Source organism: Mixophyes fleayi, chromosome 6 (genome assembly GCF_038048845.1).
Source record: "Mixophyes fleayi isolate aMixFle1 chromosome 6, aMixFle1.hap1, whole genome shotgun sequence".
In the NCBI taxonomy this organism is placed as follows: domain Eukaryota; kingdom Metazoa; phylum Chordata; class Amphibia; order Anura; family Limnodynastidae; genus Mixophyes; species Mixophyes fleayi.
In genome coordinates, this window is record NC_134407.1 from 198,196,492 (window position 1) to 198,223,705 (window position 27,214).

At 42.0% G+C, this 27,214-nt stretch overlaps 1 protein-coding gene across 1 annotated transcript in view; it reads right to left on the reverse strand.

Annotated features, from left to right (window-relative positions):
* Nucleotides 1–1,999: 1,999 nt before the first annotated feature.
* Nucleotides 2,000–27,214, reverse strand: part of LOC142095145 (cilia- and flagella-associated protein 337-like) — a 44,791-nt gene continuing 19,576 nt past the window's right edge. The window contains exons 12-20 of the mRNA XM_075177967.1: nucleotides 25,761–25,927; nucleotides 25,300–25,398; nucleotides 22,055–22,185; nucleotides 20,693–20,838; nucleotides 18,331–18,548; nucleotides 11,958–12,097; nucleotides 5,267–5,355; nucleotides 4,721–4,843; nucleotides 2,000–2,226 (exon numbers count right to left, since the gene is read on the reverse strand). Coding sequence (XP_075034068.1) covers nucleotides 2,056–2,226; nucleotides 4,721–4,843; nucleotides 5,267–5,355; nucleotides 11,958–12,097; nucleotides 18,331–18,548; nucleotides 20,693–20,838; nucleotides 22,055–22,185; nucleotides 25,300–25,398; nucleotides 25,761–25,927 — 1,284 coding nt within the window. The 3' untranslated portion in view covers nucleotides 2,000–2,055. The remainder of the gene's footprint in view (nucleotides 2,227–4,720; nucleotides 4,844–5,266; nucleotides 5,356–11,957; nucleotides 12,098–18,330; nucleotides 18,549–20,692; nucleotides 20,839–22,054; nucleotides 22,186–25,299; nucleotides 25,399–25,760; nucleotides 25,928–27,214) is intronic.

The window sequence follows — 27,214 nt, forward strand, 5'->3', positions numbered from 1 at the left end:
GGGATTGGACCAGACGGTTTGGAGATGCTCTGACCCTGTCGTGTAGCCATCACAATTTGGCCCATGTCAAAGTCGCTCAGATCCTTACACTTGTCCATTTTTCTGCTTCCAACTCATCAACTTCAAGAACTGACTGTTCACCTGCTGCCTAATATATCCCATAACATATATATATATATATATCTCATATAACAAGATAATCAATGTCATTCACTTTACTTGTCAATGGTTTTAATGTTGTGGCTGATTCGTGTATATTCTGCAGATTACGGACTTCTCTAAAAAGTTTGCAGAACATTGCTCTGTTTCACATAATCCCTGTCAGATACATGTTGATATATTCTGCAGATTGGAATATTACTGACTTCTCTAGAGGACCGCAGAACATTGTTCTGCTCTATCTAATCTGACAGATACATACAGATCTGGCCTACCATAAGGCAGCTGCCTAGAGCGCTGGGATTTTGGGGGTGCCATTGAGGTGCCTGAAATGTAGAAGGCTACAAGCCCAGCAGCAGCACTGACAAAGCAGCAGGAGTGATCTCCCGGCTTTTCTGTCTCCCTCAGTTCAACGTCATGTGACTGCTGCGGTCACATGGTACATAATGGAGGCAGGCTGCTGCAAATGTTCCTGTAAAGCAGAAAGTGCTGGAGGTGAATCAGGTAATAAGAAGGGGTAATGTGGGTCACACTGCTGAAAAGAGGAGCGTGTGAGAGAAAAGTTGGTGGGCCAAGGAGCATGTGAGGGAAAATCTGTTGAGTAGAGGGGCATGTAAGGGCAAAGCTGGTGGGCATGGGGCAGTATGTGTACCAAGTCTGTTTGGGCATGTGAGAGAAAAGTTGGTGTACAGGGGGGTAGCATGTGAGAGAAACTGGTAGGCATATGAGAGAAGGAAAAGCTGGTGGTCAAATGGGCGGCATGTGTGTCAAAACTGGTGGGTAGAGGGTGGCATGTGAGAGAAAATCTGGAGGCAGGGTAAATATGAGAGGAAAGCTGGTGGGCATGTCAGGGAAAAGCTGGTGGGCAGGTGGGCATGTGTCAGTAATAACCATGCTAATTATGTCCTGATAATAATGTTGTGTTTGTAAGGTAATATAGTTATTCACATGAACACAGCATCCTACTAGTTTTATTAAAATCCATTAAAATAAGACAACACTCCCACCATTCTCTTTATCGATGCACTTGTGTATGAGATATTTCCTAAGAGATAACAAAGGGTATCCAAATAAACCCAGCACTGAATTGCATCACACTATATATAAGCTGCATTTCTAATGATGCTAACAATAGCATTGTGCTTACAATATGATGCTACTCAGACCTGACCTCAGAACTACCCACATTCAGCTCAAACTTCACCACCTCTCAGAGAAAAAGTCAGGCCAGGAGCATTCAGTAAGGGGCCCCAAGTCAAGGGTTACTTGGCCACCTGTGGGCTGTGGCCCACTACTGTCCTAGCTATGTAGATGTGAGAGCACCCTTTAGAATTTATACCAATTTACAGATTATCATGTTTTCTCTATAGATCTGAAGAACATCACATTGTTCCATCTTTGTCTTAGAAACCAAGGATAGCCACAAAACAGAGATTATTTTCACCCTTCACTTTCTTAAAACCTATTTTGGGCTGAATACAGCCTATTAATTCTCTAGGAATGAGAGCCTAATACTGATCAGTGATGTCACTGGTGCCTAGTCAATTGTCAGGCTGTAGCATAACAAAATGGCTACCGCCATCATATGTAGACAACAGATGCAAATAAATGTACCCCCAAAAACTATAAGAACTGTAACATTCAAATGACGCAGGTATATTTATAATTCAGATGGCTGATGAATTTTGGGAAAATGGACAGTTTTAGCTGTAAGTTGATAGGGCCCTTCTTTCGGGTGCGTGAGTCTGTATAACAAGATTATCCAATAACCTGATCAATTTAAGAATGTCCTACAGCTGTCTGGTGTATCTAACAATAGGTTAGTTACATAGAGCAGAGATTAGTAACTTATTTATTTTATTTTATTGTGTTGTATTACAAATTGCTTTGTTGCTGTCATTTCTTCAGTAGGGGCGGCAGTGATGTTCTGGCTTGTAGAGTCTGTGATATTTTTCTCCCTTGTGTTTTGGAGTCCCCATGACTCTCCTGGTGCTGAGCCCCCCACTCCAAGCTATCACCTGTCCCTATCTTGGGGAGATCCTTGGGCAGCTTGATGTCCTGCACTTCCTGGAACACATAAAAAGAGAGATTGTGTCAGTAGGATGGAAAATATTTTACATTAATGAGTTTAAGTCTTCTATAAAAACACAGAGCTGTAACTTGTACCCTGATCTCTAATATCATATTTACAAAAATGATTTATTCTGAGAACAAAGCAATTTTATTTAAAAATTCAATAATATTCAAAAATATTTGTTCACTTTTAATATAAATGAAATCTATATTTAGACACTTTCTTTCATCAGTGGACATATTTGCCCCACGGTATGTAATAGGCAGCCTAGGGCTTTATAGCGCTAGGGAGCCCTCTGGGGGGTGGCCACACCCCCATTTGCCGTGACCACGCCCCCTGTCTCGCAGGTGGGGACAGACATGTTGGGAGGTATGATCCTGCCTATTCATGCAAAAATAAAGCAAAAAAAATTCTGCTCAGGTCAATTAAACACCAACACAGATATTAAATTTTGTTCTGTATTGTGACCAAAAGACTATGAACTTCACTAAAGGTGGTATGTATTTTATCTGCACTTGTAATTTGCACATAAAATATATACTGCTGGTGTATTGTAAATTTGGTTATGTCAATTTACTGTCAATGTTCAAAATTACTGCTTCTTTCATTTCTTAAATGAATACTTAGTTACTTTTCATATTCCTATAGGAGTCCATTTTTAGGGTAAACTTAATCAGACATTATTCCTGAACATTTTTAATGGAAATGTATTGCATGTTATTGTCTATGTTGTAAAATGTTTAGATAATCTAAACATTTGACAATGACCAGGATGTGACAATTGGCATACTGTAAGGGGTGTAGATTAAGAAAGGACTTTGACTTCGTGACAGATGGTGTAAGAGTGAGAGGAGAGAAGTGGAATTGCAGCAGTGAAACTAGTTACAACGAAAAGTTATATGGGGAAGTGACAAAAACTGACACAATGAGGAAATATTTTAGACAGGTTTAAAGGAAGTAAGGAACTGTGTAACATCTAGCACTAGTATAACGCTGTGCATCATGCACCTTTCCCGAATGAATAAAAACAAAAACCCCTTGCAGTGGCATGTGCCAAATTGCATTCTTAATACCAGTGGCATATTAATATCAACAGGCTGGCAGTCACCCACACATTATGAACTCCTGACTCTCCCCCGGTGACAATAGGATCAGGGAGAGCAATGAAGGAAAGTAGGACAACGGATTTGAATGGCACAGTCTAATGTCATCCGAGGTGAATCCCAATCGGATGATGCATTTTGAGATTCAGCTGCAGGAGGCTTTCAGGATATCCAGGGGAGAGGGCTGTGTTGGGGTTGAAATATAGTAGTGGCCCTCTGCTGTCTTTTCTGAGACCGAGCCATACAATAATCAGTTCTGACTATCAGCAAAGTTTAGAGGTAATAACTTCCTGATATTGCTGAACAATGAGAAATATTTCACATACCAGAACAGAAACTCACATTAACTCTTTGAAAAATACACACAGTACAGTACAACTGAGTATTTTTTTTCCCCCACTACTGTTGGGTAGGTCTTGGTATCCACATCTTACTGGGAGCCTGGGTACTCCGTCAATTGTTTTTTGATATGACATCTTTTAATTTCTGAGAGACTTGGCAATAGGTCACAATCTTCCTGCTTTAGACGGGCTCAACATTAATGTACTGCCATTGTGTAACAGCCAAGTAATGCTGCTGGTACTGGAAGAATGTCCATTTTCCTTGTCTGATGGGTAGTTTGATTATGTATAATAAGATTATTCAATAACCTGATCAATGTAGGTATGTGATAGGATGATATATTACCCCTACTTTGTGGTATACATGTCAATGTGGTGGGACAGGTCATTACACCTGTCGTGTCCGTATAACATAATGAAGGTAATAACAGAAATAGTGGTTGGGTACAGTGAACAGTCATTACCTAGCTTGTACAAGTATGCGTTAGGATTCTGCTCACCTCTAGCTCACACTTTACCACATATATTATAGGCAAACCGAGAGGGGTTTACTAGTGCCTGGAAACCCTCATCCAAGCACTGTATAATTGAGGTGGCTGATCCCGGCCCCCACTTTACACGGCTCTGCTCGAAAAGAGAGAGCTGCGTGCACCTAACAGTAGTACACGCAGCGTTGCCCATGTATATTATGGGGATAGGAAGAGTTGGAGAACAGCCAAGCACTGTCTAAAATTATCGCCACGCCCCCATGCATGCTGGTCACGCCCACTGGTTGCATGGTGTGGAAAACCCCCTCTGCAAATCCTGTGTTTGCCCCTATATATGGGATTTTGTGAATTCTAGTGTAATCTCACATTGGTCCATCGAGGGTAAGAGATTATATCTCCCTCTGATGTTGCTTCTTATCCACAATATGGCTCAGAGGGGGCATGAATGGGCAGAACGGGGTTCTACCTTGTAATTGTACCCCTTCCATCTTGGGAACCCCTGAGTCTGGCATTGCTCACTAGTTTCAGAGTACAAAAAGTGTTTCATCATCTTACAGTCATGTTCAGTGCCTGGAATGGGGAGCAGAGCTGGCCAAAACGATTACACTTGTTAACGTCGATGTCGGTGGCAAGATGCCTGCGTACTTTTTTATCCACTGCCCTTTTCAATTCATTTTCCTGAACAACACAGAACCACATGTTATACGGGTTACACAACTATAAGAACATTGTTTGAAAATCTGATACAGATGTGTCTACATAGCTTTCTCTTTGCACAGAAACTCACAATTCTTTACATGGAAGAGCTATCTCTGACAATCACAAAGCTATACATCAACAAATCTGGAGCCTGTCAGAATATTTGCATTAAAGTTCAAGGCAGGGGTCATATACTGCAGATTTCTGCTTGGTGAACAGGATGTAATGCTTAGAGGATTCAATATATTTAATGAACATTATTTGCATTAAGCTACATAATAAGGGAAAATATCTTAAAATCTGTAATTATATTAAAGTATATATATATATATATATATATATATATATATATATATATATATATATGATTAGTGGCCCTATAAGTACATGTATTGTGCACACCTCCTTATCAGGAACGACGGTCTTCCACGTCAGCTCAGCAGCATTTTCTGCCAGCAAATCAGGGGACTCAGAACAATTAGCTAAAGATCCTGAGAAATAACAATTCCGAAATGAGCCATTAGCATTATGAAAAAACAAAATAGGAATAAAAAATTATTTAAGTAAAAACTAAAATGATTAAAAAATGACTTAATGAGACATAATGTAGCATTCCTAATATATGCAGAGGCCTGTAAATGTCTTATCTGTAAAGGTGTAGCATGTAGGTATCACTGCTATAGTTCTCTGTGTAAAACCTGCAATAGCCACTTGAATGTAGTTGCAGCCTGTTCTAGCAATGTTTAAGAGGGGATATAGCTACTGATCAACATCCCTTTGCAGTCACAAAATCAACTATAAACCAGAGCTCCCAACAGTCCCAATTCTGGAGGGGCATCCTGATTCGCCGGCTGCAAAAGTGGGTGGGGCGTTAAACAAAGTTGAATACTCGTTGACAGAGTTTGGGCGGAGATTATTTTGTCCCAATTTTGTGGGATAAAATAAGCCCCATCCACGTTCTTCTTAAAATATTTTATTTTCTATTCATAGATCCCCAACCTCTCTGCTAACAGCACCTAAGGGTACCACTAGCATTCAATGAAAACAAGAGGGAAAAGACAGTACAGTATCAGCAGGTCTTCTAGGACATGGTAGCTTTGGGAAGTGGAATAAAATGTTATTTGAATCGATCATTTCTGTTATATACAGTAATTCAGATTATTCCAATCTCCTGTTTTGACACTTGTGTGATTTGAGGAAAGGATGATGACAGAGCTGCTTTAGAGGTAATTGGGTCTAGCTTACTTGGAGTGCGGTTGTGGAATAAGCTGCTAATTAATCAGGGTAAAGCAGCTGACAGTTCATATTCTTTTGCTGAGGTGGCTGCTCAGAAATATTTACCTTAGAGCTGTTTGTATGACCAGACAAGGCAGCCGTTATTAAGATTTGCATTTGTCTAGATGTGTAAGTGCATGCTGCACCATTAAATGATGTCCTATTTACACAGTGAAAGCAAAAAAACAAATATTTGTTGGGTGTGTATGAAGTATATGGGATAGGGTCAGACATGTGTCCTGGAAGTCCACTGCAATAAAATATCTATACTAAAAATATTTTATTATATTATTATTAACATCAATAATACTAATTTCCAGTCATTTCTAGTCAGTTTTGACCACCTTATAGGTCACAATATTATTTTCATCCACTGCTTGACCACATATAAGACACTTAACCTGCGGGGTCCTCACATTGCTGCTTTAAATGAACATGTATTTAGGTCACACTGCTCAGTGACATCCAAGTGAAGTGCCGGAGAGCTCCGTCTTCGCAATTACTTGCTGTCAACATCATCCAGGCATCGGAACTCTACACCTTGGCTTTTTAGGCAAGTCTGATTACAATGACGTCAAATTTTTTTCAAGTCCATCTTTCTTTGTAGGCATGCTTGTTGTCGGCGTTGTGCTACTCGGAATAATGTACCCAATCCTCTGGTAGAGGTGAGGAATAGCTTTTCTAGTAAAATGGTGTTGTGGTGGAATTTGGTAACTTGAACACAAGACCTCAATTAACTGTCTAAAACCAGCTGCATTAATAGTGGATATTGGACACAGATCTAATACTAGCATAGTCACCATGGCGCCTGTGACAAGAACACTGCTACCCCTGTTTCTGTGTTACCAATGGCACTGAGACTGGAGAGTGACAAGAACAATGTGACTGGAGAGTGACAAGAACAATGTGACTGGAGAGTGACAAGAACACTGCTACCCCTGTTTCCGTGTTACCAATGGCACTGAGACTGGAGAGTGACAAGCACAATGTGACTGGAGAGTGACAAGAAAACTGCTACCCCTGTTTCCGTGTTACCAATGGCACTGAGACTGGAGAGTGACAAGAACAATGTGACTGGAGAGTGACAAGAACACTGCTACCCCTGTTTCCGTGTTACCAATGGCACTGAGACTGGAGAGTGACAAGAACAATGTGACTGGAGAGTGACAAGAACACTGCTACCCCTGTTTCCGTGTTACCAATGGCACTGAGACTGGAGAGTGACAAGCACAATGTGACTGGAGAGTGACAAGAAAACTGCTACCCCTGTTTCCGTGTTACCAATGGCACTGAGACTGGAGAGTGACAAGAACAATGTGACTGGAGAGTCACAAGAACAATGTGACTGGAGAGTGACAAGAACACTGTTACCTCTGTTTCTGTGTGACCATAGGCACTGAGACTGGAAAATCCATATTGATGGCATAGAGCAATGTCACTGGAGACTGGAGAGTGACAAGAACAATGTGATTGGAGAGTGAAAAGAACACTGCTACCCCTGTTTCTGTGTTACCAATGGCACTGAGACTGGAGAGTGACAAGAACACTGCTACCCCGGTTTCTGTGTGACCATAGGCACAGAGCAGTGTCACTGGAGACTTATAAGAACACTGCCATCCCTCCTGTTTTCTGTGTGAGCTATGGCACTCAGCAATGTGACTGGAGAGTTACAAGAACACTGTCACTCCTTTTGTTTCTGTGTGACTAATGGCACTGAGACTAGTGAGGGACAAGAACACTGCTACCCCTGTTTCTGTGTGACCAATGGCCAATAGCAATGTCACTGGAGACTTATAAGAACACTGCCACCACTCCTGTTTCTATATGGGTAATGGCACAGAGCAATGTGACTGGAGACTCAGATAAACACTGCCACACCTCCTGTTTTCTGTGTGAGCTATGGCACTCAGCATTATGACTGGAGAATGACAAGGACACTGTCACCCCTCCTGTTTTTGTATGAGCAATGGCACAGAGCAGCACGGTGGCATAGTGTTTAGCACTTCTGACTTACAGCACTGGGGTCATGAGTTCAATTCCCCACCATGACCTTATCTGTGAGGAGTTTGTATGTTCTCCCTGTGTTTGCGTGGGTTTCCTCCGGGTGCTGCGGTTTCCTCCCACACTTCAAAAACATACTGGTAGGTTAACTGGCGCTAACAAATTGATCCTAGTCTGTCTGTGTGTGTATGTTAGGGAATTTAGACCGTAAGCTCCTATGGGCAGGGACTGATGTGAGTTCTCTGTACAGCGCTGCAGAATTAGTGGCGCTATATAAATAAATGATGATGATGATGATGTCAGTGGAGACTGATAATAAGAATACTACCTTCCCTCCTGTTTCTGTATGAGCAATGTCACTGTAAACTACCAAGAACGCTGCCACCCCTCCTCTTTCTGTTTTAGCTATGATGCTGGCCAACTACACTGGAGCCTGCCAAAAATGCTGCTACTCCTTCTGTGTCTGTATGTACAATGGCTCTGGAACTCTGTGGAGGGTCTACACTTACAGAGTCTAAAACTCGTGAGATCCATCGACGCAACAATGACGTTTTGCCTCATTTTCAGTTCAGAGGTCACGCAAAAGTACCGAACCAGCTCGGCTCAGTATTCGGATCTGCTAAGTTTGGGTGGGCTCAGTTTTTGGAAAACCGTGTCCGAGCATCTCTAGAAAACACTATAATATAGCAACCAATCAGATTCTAGCTACTGTTTATTTAGTACATTCAAGAAAATGATAGCTGGAATCTGATTGGTTGCTATGGGCAACACCTCCACTTTTCCTTTTTTAGATGATTTGATAAATGTACAAGTTCTCACATCCATAGACAGTCCAGCATTCAGTTAGTGACCTGAATACAGATAGCGCAGAATAACGAACTGTAATTTTCTATGCATTCAAATGTGTGCCTGGAAAGAAAGACTATTGTATAGCACTCACTAGGCACAGCCAGGATATAAGGGTCACAGACAGATCTCCATAGGATTCAGCTTCGAATAGCTCCAGGTATTGGATTTGCATTATTGGCAAAAAAAATAAATAAAATAAAAAAAATTAAAAAAAACAAACAAAATAAACAAATAAAAACATTTTTCACATAACTAAAACCAAACACATCCTATGGGGTTTTTGGGAAGTTTGAAGCGCCCATCAGAAGAGGTGACCAGTCTGCAGGGAGCAGTTGGCAGAGGGCTGCTTCTATTACAGTCTGGTCTAGACAGAGCAGCCCAGGGGTATTGTGGCTCTCAGAACCTCTCGTCTCTGCCAAAACCTCAATTCACTAATTTCAAGCTTGTCCATGTAGCACTTGGCAAAAGCCGTGCAGGTAACTGGGACACTAAACCACATCCTGCACAGCGTCTCTGGACATTGTCATTGCCAGCTCGGTGTGGGTTCGGGGTCACCGGAGTTTAGTGGGTTGGATTAGAAGTGTTTTGGGATCTGTATAGTACGTGTGGACAGCTCTAATTGGATAATTGTTATGATTCTCTGTAAAAGGAAATAGTTTCTTTTTAGAGACAAAGAATAGAATGCAGTAATATCATGGATTAGAATATGTATTTACAAACACAAATAGTCCAATGCAAGTTGAAAACTTTAGTACATAATTAAATAAATGTTTAAATAACAATTAAATAATTATATTATATGAATCAATAATTATTTTTTTTATCTACAGCTATGTATGATAATCAGCTTAGTCTGTGTTGTGTGCCACTGCCCATGTGCTGGCAAAGGGAGAAGAGTCTTAGGCCAGATACACACTGATTGCACAAAAAACCTCCAATCAGCCAACATCCGGACGTTTGGTCAGATATCATGTCAGTGTGTATAGTGACACGATGATCTAAAGGCTTCCCAAAGTGTCAATCATTGTTTCATTTGGTTGGTCGTACTGTTCAATATTTTCCGACCAACCACCGACTGATCTTGTAGTGTGTATACACTCATGCTCACCATCTCCATAGAGTTTACAGAGTCTGGCTCTTTTCAGCCGATGCTAGTGATGAATGTCCCGGTGAATAAATGTAGAGAGTGCTGTAGAATGAATAATTCATTTGTTCGTTCTGAGACAGAATTTTTAGTTTCAGAGTCACAGAAGCTAACGAAATGCGTTAGGACATGTGGATAGCTATAGCAAGGCGGTTTTAATCAGTGTGACAATGTGACAATAATGAATGAATGAATATTGTGCTGTCATTCTCTGAAGAATAGAGGACCAGATGAAGAGCACAGATCTGAAGGTAAATCATGTCAGTGTGTAGGCATGAATTGTCAGACTGATCGCCCCTTCAGTCGTAGGTGCAATCGTTTGAGATAACACATTGGTCGGAAAATTCTTCAGTGTGTAACTAGTCTTAGGGCTAGATTTACTAAGCTGCGGGTTTGAAAAAGTGGGGATGTTGCCTATAGCAACCAATCAGATTCTAGCTGTCATTTTGTAGAAGGTACTAAACAAATGAAAGCTAGAATCTAATTGGTTGCTATAAGCAACATCCCCACTTTTTCAAACCCGCAGCTTAGTAAATCTAGCCCTTATACTCTTGTGAATATCTATCTGTCTTACCCTTCCCACCCTTTCTCCATCCTTCCCTCTGCCCACCACACACTAGCTCTACTTTCAGCGATCACACAAATCTCATCTTTAAATAGCTTTATTAGGGCTTTATGGTTTCAGTTCGGCTTACGTCCGGGTTTCAGTTACAGTTTGGGAGTAGTGACTGTTAACGTTTAGGTTTTAGTTTCCAGGTTAAGGTGAATCAAGGGTTAGGGACACTTAGCGTTTGAGGTTAGGGTCAATTAGGGCTTGGGGCAAAGCTCACCATTTGGGGTTGGAGTCAAGGTTTTGGGTTAGAGTTAAAGTCATGGTTTCAGGTAGGATTAGAAGTTAAGGTCACTTACGGTCAATTATGGTGTGAGGTTAGGTTCAATGAAGCTTTGGGACTAGGTTTGAAGTCAGGGTTTTTTGATCATGGTTAGTTATGGCTAAGGAAGGTCACTTAGTCTTTGGGGGTAAGGTCACTTAGGATTTGGGGGTAAAGTAATTTAGGATTTGAGGCCAGTGGCGGATCCAGGGGGGGGGGGGGGCGATCGCCCCCCCCTAGCAGGGGATTGCTGCCGGCGGCTGCACACTGTGCAGGTCCGCTCAGCAGTGACAGTGTGCTGCCCGGCTGCTCTGATTGTGTTTTAAACACAATCAGAGCAGCGGGGCAGCTGCCCGGCAGCACACTGTCACTGCCGAGTGGACCTGCACATACTGTGCAGCCGCCGGCAGCCTTAGAAATTAGAAAGGGGGCGGGGCCTAAATCGCCCCCCCTAAAATCGCCCGGGGTATAGCAAAAGTCTGGATCCGCCCCTGTTTGAGGCTAGAGTCAGGTTTAAGGGTAAGGGCACCTTATTGGGAGCATGGAGATCTCTCTTGTCTACTGCTAACTAACCAGCTGGGATTGTGCATCATACTGTAAAGGACTTTCACGATCACTATACCAGAGTCTACATGTCTCTCTTATTATATTCTCATTTGGAACACTCTTGATCATTTGCTAAGTACCACTACCACTAACATGGGAAACAGGAAATCACAAGTCACCCAGGTATATGGAGCAGTTATCCAGGGTTACCAGTTACCTTACCTAGGATTTGTCATGGTTAGTGTAAATGGCTATGATTGCATTTAATTGTGTAATTTTGTTATTTTATTATTTCCTATGCTATCCTGTAAAAACATTGAAACATTAAAACGTTACCATGTTATGGTATAATTTACACTAAAATGTCTCATCTGTACCTTTACTATAAATAAGTCATAGAACCCACCGTCGCCCACTTTCATTTCATCTCCTCTGCGTCTCTGATCTTTGTGGCCCTGGGGCCCTCCTGTTTTCTGGTCTCCAGCAGTTGTCTGCCGTTCACTCAATAATAGCCCTTTGTTTTCTATAGTCCCAGGGTCTCCTGTCCTATAGAAACAAGAATATGAATTCATTCAGACGTATACAATGTATATCATCATTGTTTTGTCTCACCAAGGCCGTGTGTGGGTGGCTGAAACATGCTACATTGGAAAAAGTCAGGGACTTTCTTCCTTTATCCAAACAGCAAATTAATGTACAGACAGGGAATGAGGCATATAAAGAGAGGAAATCATAGATTCATATACATGCATTAAACGACAGATAACATTAATCCAAGATAAGCTATACATTCCAGACATGTAATAAACCCAGTTCATAATTTATATTCATGTTATTTGTCCATAAATAGCAGAAGGAGATTATTAGTTCTGCACAGAATATTATTTTGCAGTTAGTAATGTGAGTGGAAATAGCTGTCCAGTTAAAACGAGATACGTAAAAAAATCTTCTATAGCAGTAAGGCTCCCACTTGAGTGCACCCCTCAAAATCCTAATCCTACTGCCTATTCGTTAATGTTAAGCCAGTTTATGCATGCGCATATATACAGAGAAGGTCCGACCAAGCAACTTAAACGTTACTGCTATGGGTCAATATCACTGTAGCAGTTGAGTACTGTTCAGCTGTCTGGCAATAATTTGCGTTTAATTGCAGCACACAGGGAGTGACCGGGGAGTACTGAGGGTACACATTGGGGATTGTCCAAAGCACAATGCCAAGAGAGATGAGCATTTCTGTGGGGCAACACCTCAAAACAGGCGTCCAGTTCAGTGTGAGGTCAGCTCAGATAATCTGAATAAGAAGTACAATATTGAACAAAGTCAGTAATAATATGGCGTTCACTTTTTTCATAAAAAAGCGCTGTGTTATCTTCTCAGTGTTAACACACTCGTTAACCCTAATGTATACCTGCGTATATATAATTTAATATCAGTTTAGGAAAGGTGTGATATGTGTGTGTGGGGGGGTGTGTATCACATGTGAGATGTACTACAATAAACCATATAGGCTACAGCAAACTGAAAGACTGCAGGGGTAGTGTTAAATAGACTACCAAGTCAAAAGATATTAATTAACCTTAGTAATAATTAAAGGTCATGTTACCAGATTAAACAGATTAGATAATTTTGTCCAGTTAAGAATAATTAAATTGGACAGTGTTCTCCCGCAGTAAACAGATTTGTGTGGCTTAGTTCATGTGAACCAGAGACTTCTGAAGCTTTAAGACCATACCTGTAGCAGTGACAGTGAAGGGCATGTTCAATGATCTGTGATAATCCCACATACAGGAAAATGTCAGTGTGCGGATTATGTTTTAAACCAGTTACACAGAGTGTAACCAATCATTATGACTAATGCGAATGTAAACTAAGCCTGATCTTTACCTTTACGCAGTAATCTGTCAATTACGCGCACACATCAGTGGGACTATAATCCCTGATTAAAGTTATCATTGAACTCATCGGGGCTCTGATCCGGAAAGTGACAAGGAATGTACTGAGACAGGCCCGGAGTGCTGGCAGCCGGGACATACTAATCTGAAATATCAGTTCACCTGCAAGATGTTTGTTCGACTTCAATTTTATTACATGACACTGCGTAACTAGAGGTGACTAGGAAACAGTATAACAATGTTCATTTCATGATTCAGTGTCCAGGAGTACAGCATACTTGCCAACTCTCCCAGAATGTCCGGGAGACTCCCGGATTCTGGGTGGGTCTCTCGGACTCCCGGGAGAGTATGGCGGCCTCCCGCATCTGCCCACTTTCTAGTGAAGTGGGCAGAATTAGATCTAAAATGCTACAATTCCCAGCCCCACACTGTAAAATGTGTCATTACGTCCCGGGTACGGGGCCAAAATGACACGATTTTCTGAGCCCCGCCCCCACACGCCCACCTCCCCCTGGCAGCTCCCAGACGCCAACTATAAGAAGTTGGCAAGTATGGAGTACAGCTGAAGACATTGTATAAAGCTTCCCCTTCTAACTGGAGATAAAATATTTGGTATCACTGTAAAAAATTATATTCAGCCAGTCTGAGGTCTGGAAATATTTCTAAGGGTTAAGAGTTAAAATACAGGGGTCCATAGTTCCCAACTGTCCCGATTTTAGCAGGACAGTCCCAATATTAGGGCTCTGTCTCTCTGACCCACCTGGGGATATGTTTGTTTCATGGGTGGGAATGTTGGGGGAAGGGAGGTATGTTATGATCAGCTTAGCGCTTTACAGCGCTAGGCAGCCCTTTGAGGGCGTGGTCTTTGTAACATGCTCACGCCCCTCTGAACATAGAAGCAGTATAGACAGCAGAAAATAACCTATAGGTCCCAGTTTTATTATATGTGTGTGTATCTGTTTTGTTTGCTTTGGATTTTTTCCCCCTCTCTTTTCTTCTTAAAATTTTATTTCTATATCTTAAGAACCGCCATTTGTTGCGTTTTACTAAAGTTCTTCATATAGTTACTTTTCGGTCTTCATCTTCCAAAATGTTTTTATTTAAAAAATTGCAGGGATAACAAATTTCTTATATCTGCGGTAATAAAAAAAATCATGGTGATCTCTGCTTGTTAGTAAATAAGGCCGTATGTCCTCTTGTTTTAGGCCTAGCAAGCCTCTTATTTACTTAAAATTCTCCTTTGTTAAACTCTATTGATATATTTGATTGTTATATATGTAAAGTGTCAGAGGTTACGATATATGACATGGTACTCCCATTAGTTAGTAAAACACAAGCTATTGTAATATGTTATCGACCATTTTATTCTTTGAGAAGCTCGTCAAAACATAAAGTGTAATTTGCATAGCAAAAGATGCCTCCCAATGAGATAATAGTTACGTTCAATAACTTCATTTCAGACAAGCTGTATATAGATTATTTTTTGTATTAGCTTGTATTGCCCAGTGCAGTTACTAAGCCACTTCTACTGAATAGTATTTATATCTAAAATCTGCTCTGTATATAAAGCTTTGAGTCTGGGATTCTTTATAACATTGAAGCCTAAAATACAGAGGATTTTACCTATACACATCAGCAACATCAAGGGAGCTATAAGAGTACAACAGTGCGGGGCGGTGGGGGGAGGAGTGAATATCAGTGGGAGGGGAGACTGGCAATATGAAGGTTTATACCGGTGGACCCCACTTACATGTTATTGGTAGGGGAAGAGCCTCAGAGAGAAGTTATTAGAATCTAGCAGATGGCTCCCGGCTCTATTTGCTTTTCCAGGCAAGAAACTCTATAATTAACTTTATGTGTGACATTATAAGCAACCTATCTCGCCAGTAGCTTTTTTCTAGATATGTAAAATTGACGGCTCTTCAAGTTCAAAGTGGCAGAGAGGCAGTCCAGAGAACAATGGTCACAGGTGGACTGTCATGCCACCAGCCACCAGATTGGAGGTCCTGCTATACATTAGTCACAAGGCTTCAGGTCCTGCCATACACTAGGGACAGGACTACAGGTCCTGCCATACACTAGTCACCAGACTGAAGGTCCTTCTGTACACTAGTCATCATACTGAAGGTCCTGCCATACACTAGCGATAAGACTGAAGGTCCTGTCTGCCCTACACTGACGACAAGACTGCAGGTCCTGCCATACACTAGGCACAGGACTGCAGGTCCTGCCATACACTAGCCACCAGACTGTAGGTCCTGCCATACACTAGCCACCAGACTGAAGGTCTTTCTGTACACCAGCCATCAGACAGAAGGTCCTGCTGTACACCAGCCATCAGACAGAAGGTCCTGCTGTACACCAGCCATCAGACAGAAGGTCCTGCTGTACACTAGCCATCAAACTGAAGGTCCTGCCATACACTAGCCACCAGATTAAAGGTCCTGCTGTAAACTAGCCATCATACTGAAGGTCCTGCTGTAAACTAGCTACCAGACTGAAGGTCCTGTTATACATTAGCCATAAGACTGAATGTCCTGTCTACACTACAATGTCGGCAAAACTGGAGGTCCTGTCATACACCATCCAACAGTCTGGAGGTGCGGCCATACACCATCCACCAGACTGGAGGTCCAGCCATACACCATCCAACAGTCTGGAGGTGCGGCCATACACCATCCACCAGACTGGAGGTCCAGTCATACACCATCCACCAGACTGGAGGTCCAGCCATACACTATGCAACAGACTGGAGGTCCAGCCATACACTATGCAACAGACTGGAGGTCCTGCCATACACCATTGATCACAACTGGAGATCCTGCCATACACCATCCACCAGACTGGAGGTCCTGCCATACACCATTGATCAGACTGGAGGTCCTGCCATACACCATCCACAAGACTGGAGGTCCTGCCATACACCATTGATTAGACTGGAGGTCCTGCCATACACCATCCACCAGACTGGAGGTCCTGCCATACACCATCCACCAGACTGGAGGTCTTGGCCACACACCATTGATCAGACTGGAGGTCCTGCCATACACCATCCACCAGACTGGAGGTCTTGCTATACACAATCCACCAGACTGGAGGTCTTGCTATACACTAACCACCAGACTGGAGGTGCTGCCATACACCATCCACTAGACTGGAGGTGCTGCCATACAGTATGCAACAGACTGGAGGTCCTGCCATACACCATTGATCAGACTGGAGGTCCTGCCATACACCATCCACCAGACTGGAGGTCCTGCCATACACCATCCACCAGACTGGAGGTCTTGGCCATACACCATTGATCAGACTGGAGGTGCTGCCATACACCATCCACCAGACTGGAGGTCCTGCCATACACCATCAACCGGATTGGATGCCTTGAGCAACAATAAAGTAATTTGTTATCTGTAAATAGTACATATGAAAATTCTATAAATATGAATATATAGTACACACAGTATCTACAGTAACACTGCAGTGCAGCAGGTTTGACAGGGTTAATTGGCAAACTCACCCTTCTGACTGAGGGTCATCAAGATGTTATATTCTCTCTTCTAAATGTTGCTGATAAATGAACTCTGCAGCATTTCCATCTGTTCCTAATTATCTGTGTTTATTGTTATTGCCTCTGGAGCTAGGTTTAATTAGCCACCCAAAACATTTCTCCAACACAAGAATCTGGGTGTGTGCCGGCACCGAAAATATTTTTTTTACAGGAACCTCATTTCTTCCTCTTCTTATTGAATATGACAAAGTAAAGATTTGTAGACGGAATTCAGATTAAAGGGTCTATTTATTAAGACCCCCTACGCTCATCGCAGCGATCGAAAAATCTTGTTTGCCCAATTTATTAAGAAAAATGTCATCAGGGTAGCTGTCGATACTCAGCGCCCTGGTAAAAGAGGCTGGCAGTGGCAAGATGAGTCTTTCCAGTTACCAAGCCTATGTGGGACCCTCAGCGTGTTGGCTCAGGCATGCGCACTGGAGCTGGAAGCGAATTCTGTAAAAAAATGTTTAAACTAAACACTGCTCTAACTAAACACTGCAGGATATGTCCAATACATATATGGAATATAAAGTCCCAAAAGAATGCACACAAAAAAAAAAAAAAATTCAGTGATTGTCACTTGTTAATAATATAGTCATTAATGACAAAATTATTTAAAAAAAGTTTTTCTTCCATTTTTTTATTCACTCCAAAACATTTATCAGGATGTTATTGATGTCCACTGTATATAAAATGTATTTTTACAGCTGCTCCTGACTGCAAACACATACATACACAGCCGTCATCACTAGTCATTGGCACTTAGATTCAACCTGAAACTGATGCGAATGATACAACAAAAAAAGTCGTACCTTTGAGATGCCCAAAGCTTGAATACGACCTTGGAGCTCTCTTAATGTACATTGACTACGTGTATACGCCCAGTCCCCTCCCCATTCCGCCTCTGAAACTGTAAAGGTCCTTTACGCTCGAAGATTAATTGGATGTTGTTGCGTTCACTGGCGTATAATCCGGTTCTGGGCATCAGGAGAGTGATTTTCCGCAAAATTTACGTAAATCATTAATTTACGTTCCTTAATGAATCAGGCCCTGTTAGTGAATCAGGTCCTGTTAGAACATTTATCTTATACACTGTTTCCCTAAGCCACCATTCCTCCAGTGGGACTGTTTTATGTAAACACGAACCCAGGTGGATTAATCGGTGGATCTCCTATTTTTATACATTCGCCTGTATTCCGGGAAGGAGAACTCTGCAACACGCAGGCCCCTGGTCAGAAATGGAGACTGCTCTAACCATTAGTGGTGCCTTACTAAGGCCTACACACATCTGGAGTTCTGGTCAATGACATTGGGGTAAATGTTTATCGCAAACGTACGTGCTGTGCAGGAATGTCGACTGGTTCCTCAGGTTCCAGTTCCTGGACTGGCCAAAGACGCCCACAAGTTTTCCGTCACAGGTCCAGAGCTTGGCTGTCCGGTCCGAAGAGCCGCTGATGATAAAGGGATCCGTCCCAAACACGAAATGTTCCACGCTCACCACGGTGCTGTCATGAGCCGACCAGGAGAAGAGTACTGGTGGTCTTCTCTCCTCTGCCTGGAACAGGGATCAGATTAGTGAACAACTGGTTTACACATTTATTGGTTGAGTTTACTAGAACTTCATTATTCTATACCTTTTCAGTGCAACATATAAGAACTGTTATTTTCCATACAAAACCTATTGTTTTTTTGCAGTTATTAAGATAATTATTAGTTATCATATTGATTGGGTCAGGTATGGTGAAATTAAATATCGGCTATATACTTCACAGTGCCCCCCAGTGGACAGATTATGAAGAAAAATGGACAAAATATACCATAAAAAGTTAATTATTATTACTTATTAGGCATGTTTATGGAAATAAATCCAAAACATGTCTTATGATCTTCCTATATTTTTTGTCCAAAGTATAGGACATTCCCTTTAACTATCACAAACACCCTGCTGTTCTTGGAGGGACTCATTTTGAGTTCCTTCTGTAGTGTGACCTGGCTGGTGTTGGTAGTCACTTTTGCAGGGTGACCCCACACGTTCTGTCCCACTGCTTCAGCTGTAACTAACTCAGAAACTGGTGACCTTTACTTAAGAGGAGGACCTGATTATCCAATAGGCTGACTAGGTTGCAGCCTAGGGCTCTATGCTTTTATTTTTGTGACTGAGAGATATAAACCAAAATAAATTTTAAAATGTCAGATAATAGTTGTTCTTTATAGTAAAAAGAAAATTGTAAGGTTTTAATCTTGACGTATTCCCACAATAATGTCTGAAGCCAATGTGTCATCCTTGAGCGGGCGCTTGAGGATAAGCAGGTAGGAGGGATTAGGATGGCGAGAGGCACAGACGGGACAGCCCCTCCCCCTTCATATCTTCACTCTCAGTTGTGCTCGTTCACGCCTTCGTTCTGCTATAACATTTCTGATTTTAATGAAAACAAAACGAGTGACAAAGATTCCTGTGACCCTTTCAAAAAGCCATGTGGAGTTGCACATTGAATAAATGTCAAAATAAAAATTGATGGGGGAGGGGGTGAAGGAAGCCCAATTTTACATTAAGGAAGCTATTTTTTCACCTACTGAGTAAGACTACTGAGCCTGTCAAGGAGGCGTTACGAGCATATTAGCCTAGGGCAACCTGAACCCTTAATCAGAGCCTGCTTAAGTGGTGTATCTGAAGCTACCGCATGCCCAGGGGGGCGGGCTACACTTAAGTGTACACGCCCCTAACGTGCTTAACTCGCTCTTATACTTCCATGATCTGACTGTCTAGGGGCAGTAGGCCACATGTTGAGTCTAACTTTAAATGTAAATTTTACCGCACATGTGCCGTAGCACAGAGTAGACTCTTGCTGCCCACAGTTGGACTAGAGGATAAGAAGCCGTATTGCTATTCACAGACATATTGAGCATTTAAAGTTATTTATTGCAGCATTCATCCATTCATTTCTAACTATACAATTGTTATGGACTTGTTCAGTTCTTTTTAAGACTCCAAAACTTCTAATTAATGTAATGTATTGTAATTGTAATGTAATGTATTTTATTATCAACAACACTGTTATACTATAATACAGGTCAATAAAAAATGGTTTAATGGTTGAAGATTAGAAATAGTGCAATGATTTTCCGTCACTTCACAGACTTCCTCCCCTGACAACTTCAGCCTTTCTCCCAAGCCTCTCCTTACCATGGAACCCTTAGCCCCAGCATCTGTGAACATCTATGACATCAGTTCAGTTATTCATGTTCCCACAACTTCATTTACATTGTGGTATAAAAGACACAATATATCTACTGGCTAAAGTGCTGCTTGTCAGCAAATTCACAACGGATCTAAATGTGTTTCAGCTGATGTCATAAACATCTAACATAACTTTAAACAATTTCCTTTTATTGTTTCATTATATATTGCAGACCTTGCTTCTACATTACAATTGCAATTAACATAAGTGGTCTGTATCATGGCAAATATGCATGGGGGACATCGGTGGCTTTGTACATTAGCAACCAATTAATTGTCTGAGCTGCTCTAGAAAAATGACAGAAGCTGATTTAGTTGGTTGCTTTGGGCAATGCTTATTTAATTGCACCAGGTTTCCTAAATGTACTCACTGTACTTTTGTAGGTGATTTTTCATTGGGTTTGGTCCCACTCCTATGCAGAAGGAGCGGCTGCATTTGACATCCACATTGAAGTAATTACCTGGTCTGTAGCCTGGAAACCGTACTGTGAAATGTCCCAAACTTGGATGCAGCCTGCAGTGTCACCCGATACTAGGACACTGTTACTCTCATCACTTGTTAACCCGAACACCGACTCATCCACTTTTCGTGGGGCGTAGAAATTCCCTGCATGTAAAAGCAGAATTATTATAGGGTATCAGGGACGGACTGCATGCAAATCAGCCTCATCTGGATGGAATTAGTGGAACTGGATGTACAACTCTATGATATAATGTCTAGTATAATAGCCTAGTAAAATTCCACTTATATGCCAGGGTGAAAAATGTTTATATATGAATTCATGTCAGCCCTGTAAAGGGATTTATACCAGGAGCCATTCATTTTGACTGTTTGGTTACTGGATTACAGTTTTCAGCTCAATCAATCGACAGAGCATTATAGAAATATGGATTCTTGGACCTTGGTGGTGAATAAAAGTAAACATTCCAGAGAAAACTTGTTTCACAGGCACCCTAAACGCCATTATTATAATCAATTGTGTCTAGGTCAGGAGAAAACATAGACAGTAGCGGTGCTCAAACACAGACCTCATGCACAGGTGAGTTCATCTGTTTTTCTGGGTCAGTAATTATCCCACCTGTTTCTACAGGCAGAAATCCTGATAACATGACCTGTCTGTAGATCTGGAGGACTGGGTTTGAGCACCTCTGATATACATGAGTATATTTTTGTGCAGGGTATGAAATAAAATAGAATTTTGGGACACTACAGACATATCAATATCCACCATAATATCATAGCTGACCACTGACACATCCCCTCATTATTGTATTGTGAGAGGATTACAAGCGTACATCAGAGGCTGGAGACGAATCCCAGCTGAGCCAGGGTGCCCTTTCATTATAAGATAGTATATAACTCTAAAACACTTTTTTTAAGCCCATTATTCTCATGAGGTCCCACCTTTCACCCATACCTCCCAACTGTCCCGATTTCAGTGGGATTTTAGGGTTCTGTCCCGCCCTGGGGCATGCTTTTACTATGGGTGGGAATGTTAGGGGAAGGGGGGATAAGTAATGGCCATCCCTCTGGGTACGTGGCCACGATCCCTTAGAGGCATGACCACGCCCCATTTGCCATGGCCACGCCCCCTGTCCCGCTGGTGGGGACAGGCATGATGGGAGGTATACTTTCACCTGGTTCCAGAATGAGAATCTAGTTCCTGCACACCATAACCTCTAATAATGTGGACAAAATAATAAACTCAATGTAATATAAACAGCAAACTGGTAAAAGTAGAATGGTAATTATAAATGGTAAATAGAGGCGTCTGTCGTGTTTTTCTCAGTAGCGGATATATCCAGAAAGTTTTCCAATTTACCAAACTTCCTGTGATGAGTAAAGAGGCTCCACCAGCGAAGGGTTCCAGCCTCGGAGCTGATGAGAACGGCTGCGTCCTTCTGAGCCGCTCTATGCTGCAGGAAATAGACTCTGTCCACCGGTGGGTGACCCCTGCGAATTATTACAAAGTGAAGCCAGCTGGAGGAGCTATTCTACTGTTCCCTATGAACAATATTCACACGGCAGAGTAATCAATATGGCAGATATCAATCATAGGAGCTCCTGTCAACTCATATTAGTTCCACTGCACAAATTACTTGTGAGCAGTGGTGGAAGTGGGGGTGTATACAGTGCTAGGCCATACCGCCACGTCTCCTGCTAGCATCATTGTAACACTATCACATTCCACTCACTTACATTTCCATTACATTTTTCATACCTCCACTTCTAAATCTTCAATTCCACCACTGCTTATGACCACAGTGGAGGGGTGACTCTTATGGAGTAAATCCCAAAATTTAGGCATGAAGGTACAACGCACAGATTCAGTGCTATCCTGACAATGCACTACAGTTATGTTGAACTATAAATTGGGATTCAGCAATTGATTCTCTTCACAAGTGGATCTAGATTTTTCTTTTCTTGGGGGGGTGGCTTAGTGATTCTGTCATTCTATAGTATTACTAGAATTACTGTAAATTGCTTAACGGTTGATAACTATAATACTATAAGATTTACTAAGCTGGGGGTTTGAAAAAGTGGGGATGTTGCCTATAGCAACCAATCAGATTCTAGCTGTCATTTTGTAGAAAGTACTAAATAAATGAAAGCTATAATCTGATTGGTTGCTATAGGCAACATCCCCACTTTTTCAAACCCGCAGCTTAGTAAATCTAGCCCTCAGTCTTAACCTTAACACCATCATTTATAAATGAAAGACACCACACTGACTTGTTGGCAGATGAGGCTTTTTATTTAACTAACAACACACTAATATGGTGGAGGGAGAACACTGTAAGCAGATCGGCAAAGGCCCAATATCAATCTGGATGTACCATCACGGGCACCCAACCTCAGGACATCTGTACTTATACACCAATTTTGCCTGAGCGCTATCATTTATCCTTAAACGGGGTCAATATTCCTAGCTGTTCCAGTACATAACCCTTCTGGGCTAACCATATCTCACCACAAGTCAGCCCCCGAACCTAAGCCAACTCTTTGAAGGGATGCTCACACACCCTTGGGTCTGCACCAGCACCCAGGTCGAAAATAAAGGACAACACTTATATGGCACTACAAGTGACAGCATGCACTTCCATGCAGGCTGGTACTTGGAGTGCCGCATGTGTGCAATAAAAATGGTGCGCATTAATCAGTAGGTGTTGAACCCATCATAAATAATTATTGGCCTTGTGAGCATTCAAATATTATTGCCCCTTATTAAAATTGTATATTCATATTGCCCTCATATTATCTCGGTTAGACTGAGCAGCCCGGGGGGCAGGTGCCCACCTGCCCCCTGGCCCAGCCCGCCCCTGGTGTGACTGACATGCTGGTTGTAGTAATAATCATTAATCTTGTCACAACACCACACACAGAGACACCTAATTTAGAAAAAACAATATATGCGTCTTATCTTAGGCTATATCTATATCTGAAGGTACGATAACATTCTCTAACATGCTTGTTACAAGGTGACACTGCAGTTTAGCAGACCTACTGTTCTGCAGGCATAGTTACAAGTTAATTATAGAACTGCTAATCAGTGGTAATAGAGAGATTATAATTGAACCTTCCATAATACAGTGCAATATAAATTAATTAGTAGCTAATTAGTGAGGCACATTGCTAATTATAGTTTTATGCAAGATGATTTTCTGTGTTTCTCTACAGAAAAATCCAGTTCCTTCCTGAATGAAATGTCTAAAGCTGTTTTATAAACTACATGTATATTAAAATATTATTTTTATGATACACAAATGATGTTAATGTATGTATAAAGCATACTGGCCAACTTTCTAAAATTGGCTTCCGGGAGCCTGCCGGGGGAGGGTGAGGGGTGGGTGTGATGGGGGGCGTGGCTCCAAAATTTTGCTTCATTTTGGACCCGCCCCATGACGTAATGACGCAAGCGCGTCATTTGACAGCAGGGGACGGGGCCAAATGCCGCGATTCCCAGTGAATGGCAGCATTTTGGACCTAATTCTGCCCACTTCCTAGTGAAGTGGGCAGAATTGCGGGAGATTGCCACACTCTCCCGGGAGTCCGTGAGACTCACGCGAAATGTGGGAGTCTCCCGGACGTTCCAGGAGAGTTGGCAAGTATGGTCACTATAAATATATGTGTAAATAACAAACATCTGCATTAACAAAGAGCTCTAATATCATTATTTCAGTATTCATTAAGAAGAAAATGTGTGTATTATATAGGATCATGCAATCCCTACTAAGCGGAGTGCTTTTATAAAGGGCACAGAACTCCTAGGTGACTTCTAATGTCCTTATTTCTACAGTACAGGCATATTGTTCTTTATAAGACACAGATATCACATTGGATGTTGAAACAATGCTGTCACTGAGCATAGCTTATGCAGACATTATTAGCAAGAGATTGCGCACATATAATCAGTCTTTCTGTGCCCATATCAATGCGTGTCAGTTTATCCCAGTGTACAGTACCATCCATAGATAACAGTCAATACGTGCATCCTATCTTATTTTTCTTTCATATAAGTTGTCCATTTTTAATAGTGCTTGTGGATCCCTTTGACTCCTATTGTTACGGAGTAATTATCTGAGTGAATGTGGGTTAGTTTGGAGAGAGGACACATCACTAGTGTCCCTTTACTTTACACTTGCCTATTCCCATAGAATGTTCAGGAGATTCCAGAATTTTGGGGAGTCCTCCTGGTCTCCTGGGAGAATAGGCCACTCTCCTTCTTTTAAAGAGGCCGAGGTCTTGAGGACATGATTGGAGTCACCACGCCCCCCCCACCGCCACCCCACAAAGCGATCATCATCATCGTCAATTATTTATATAGCGCCACTAATTCCGCAGCGCTGTACAGAGAACTCATTCACATCAGTCACTGCCCCATTGGAGCTTACAGTCTTAATTCACTGACATAGACACACACACAGACTAGGGTCAATTTTGATAGCAGACAATTAACCTACCAGTATGTTTTTGGAGTGATGATGTGATTATGTCATTATGCAGAGTAAGGCTGTATTGACATGAATCACATTGCCTCTTCCCCCACACTTGCCCTTTAACCCTCACCTGAGATTGCAGTTCTGCCTCCTCTGGCGATAACGACTCATTGGCTTTAAGACATCAGCTCTTCCCGCAGTGCTTGGTCTGGGGAGTTTGATAGATTCTCTGCGGAGCCAAAACAAAACTGTCAGCCTTGTTAGCAGAGGATTTATAGCAGGGATGCTGATGACAACACTGTGACCTTTGGTGAGTGGTGCAGTGTAAAATACAGGAGTTCAGCCACATGTGGCTTAACCATGAGGTTGATTTATTACACAGAGCTAGAAGGGAAGTTCACACATGCTCAGAAGATATCAGTAGTCAGACAGTAATAAACGTCATAGGAATCAGACCTACACACACACACTGAGATAACAGAGCACACTGATTCCTAACAAACCTCAACGGAATGAGCCAAGCTGCCTAAAGAAGGCGTGGGCTTATATCTGATGGATCACAGGTAAGTCCAGACGTGTTGCTCTTATTACCTGAGATAGAGATACATCCTCTGTGTCTCTGTGTTCCATACAATTATCTCTCCATCAAAACTGGCCGTCACTAGGAGCCCGAGAGAAGGGCAGTAATCCGCTGCAAGGATGTCCTCTCTGTGAAGGTGACCTCCTTTCCAGGACTCATCCGCAGGCACATACATGTTCTGGGGGAGGTTAGGAGGCAATATTAGTAAATTAGTTCGATATTTCATGTAATGGTAAATTAACCCGTCACATCCACCTAAATGGCTTCATTTAAATTTTGTCACATTTTGAGCCCCAAATGTATGTTTAAAATATCTTCTGCAAAAACGGCGGACTTATGTGTATATGTTGAGTCACACATATCGCAAGATACATCCAATTCAAAACTCAGCAGGTTTCTAAATCAGGCATACAAATGCATATACTTTCACATAATAATAGTCACATTAGTCTGTGTGTGTGTGTGTGTGTGTCTGTGTCTGTGTGTATATTAGGGAATTCAGACTGTAAGCTCCAATGGGGCAGGGACTGATGTGAGTGAGTTCTCTGTACAGCACTGCGGAATTAGTGGGGCTATATAAATAACTGATGATGATGATTACCCTATTCCATACATGCCAACTCTCCAGGAGACTCCCGAATTCTGGGTAGGTCTCCCGGAATCCTGGCAATTCTCCCGCATCTGCCAGCATGGAGTGGTGTATGGGCGGAAGGGGGGGGAAGCCCATTGCGATTTGCGTCATTTTGACCCCGTCCCCAGAGATGTAATGCCTGCTTTGGGTCTTTTTACCACTGTAAAAAGACCCCAAACAGGCATACATTACTGGGGGGCGGGGCCAAAATGAGGGAGCCAGTCAAAAGTAGGTAAGTATGCCCTATTCATGCACAATATAATGTAATGAAGTGTCATATACACAAGAGTAGTATCTTGACAGTGTTATATATAAACGCAAGTCGCTTGTTCCATATAAAATGTAATGGAATACAAACAACATCCATCGTTTATCGTTTTATAAATCCAATTTGTTTCTAGCATATCCACTTGTGAACTAAGAATATCAGTCAACATGTATCGAGTCAGTTTGAAAAGATAATGGTCTGAGCTCTAACATCCATTTCCCTTCCTTATTCACTGCTACTGTTAGCTTTCTACTTAGTCGCAACAAGGCTGCTGCACACAGTCATATAAAACTACAATCAGTAGAGTTTTACATCTAAATATAGACTGTGCCTCTCCTCTCCATTGTCTGGTCAGTGCTGCAAAATGCTTGTGTGACAGAACCCCTCATTTATTATTATTACCATTTATTTATATAGCGCCACTAAGATCCGCAGTGCTGTACAGAGAACTCACTCACATCAGTCCCTGCCCCATTGGAGCTTACAGTCTAAATTCCCTAACATACACACAGACAGACTAGGGTCAATTTGTTAGCAGCCAATTAACCTACTAGTATGTTTTTTTG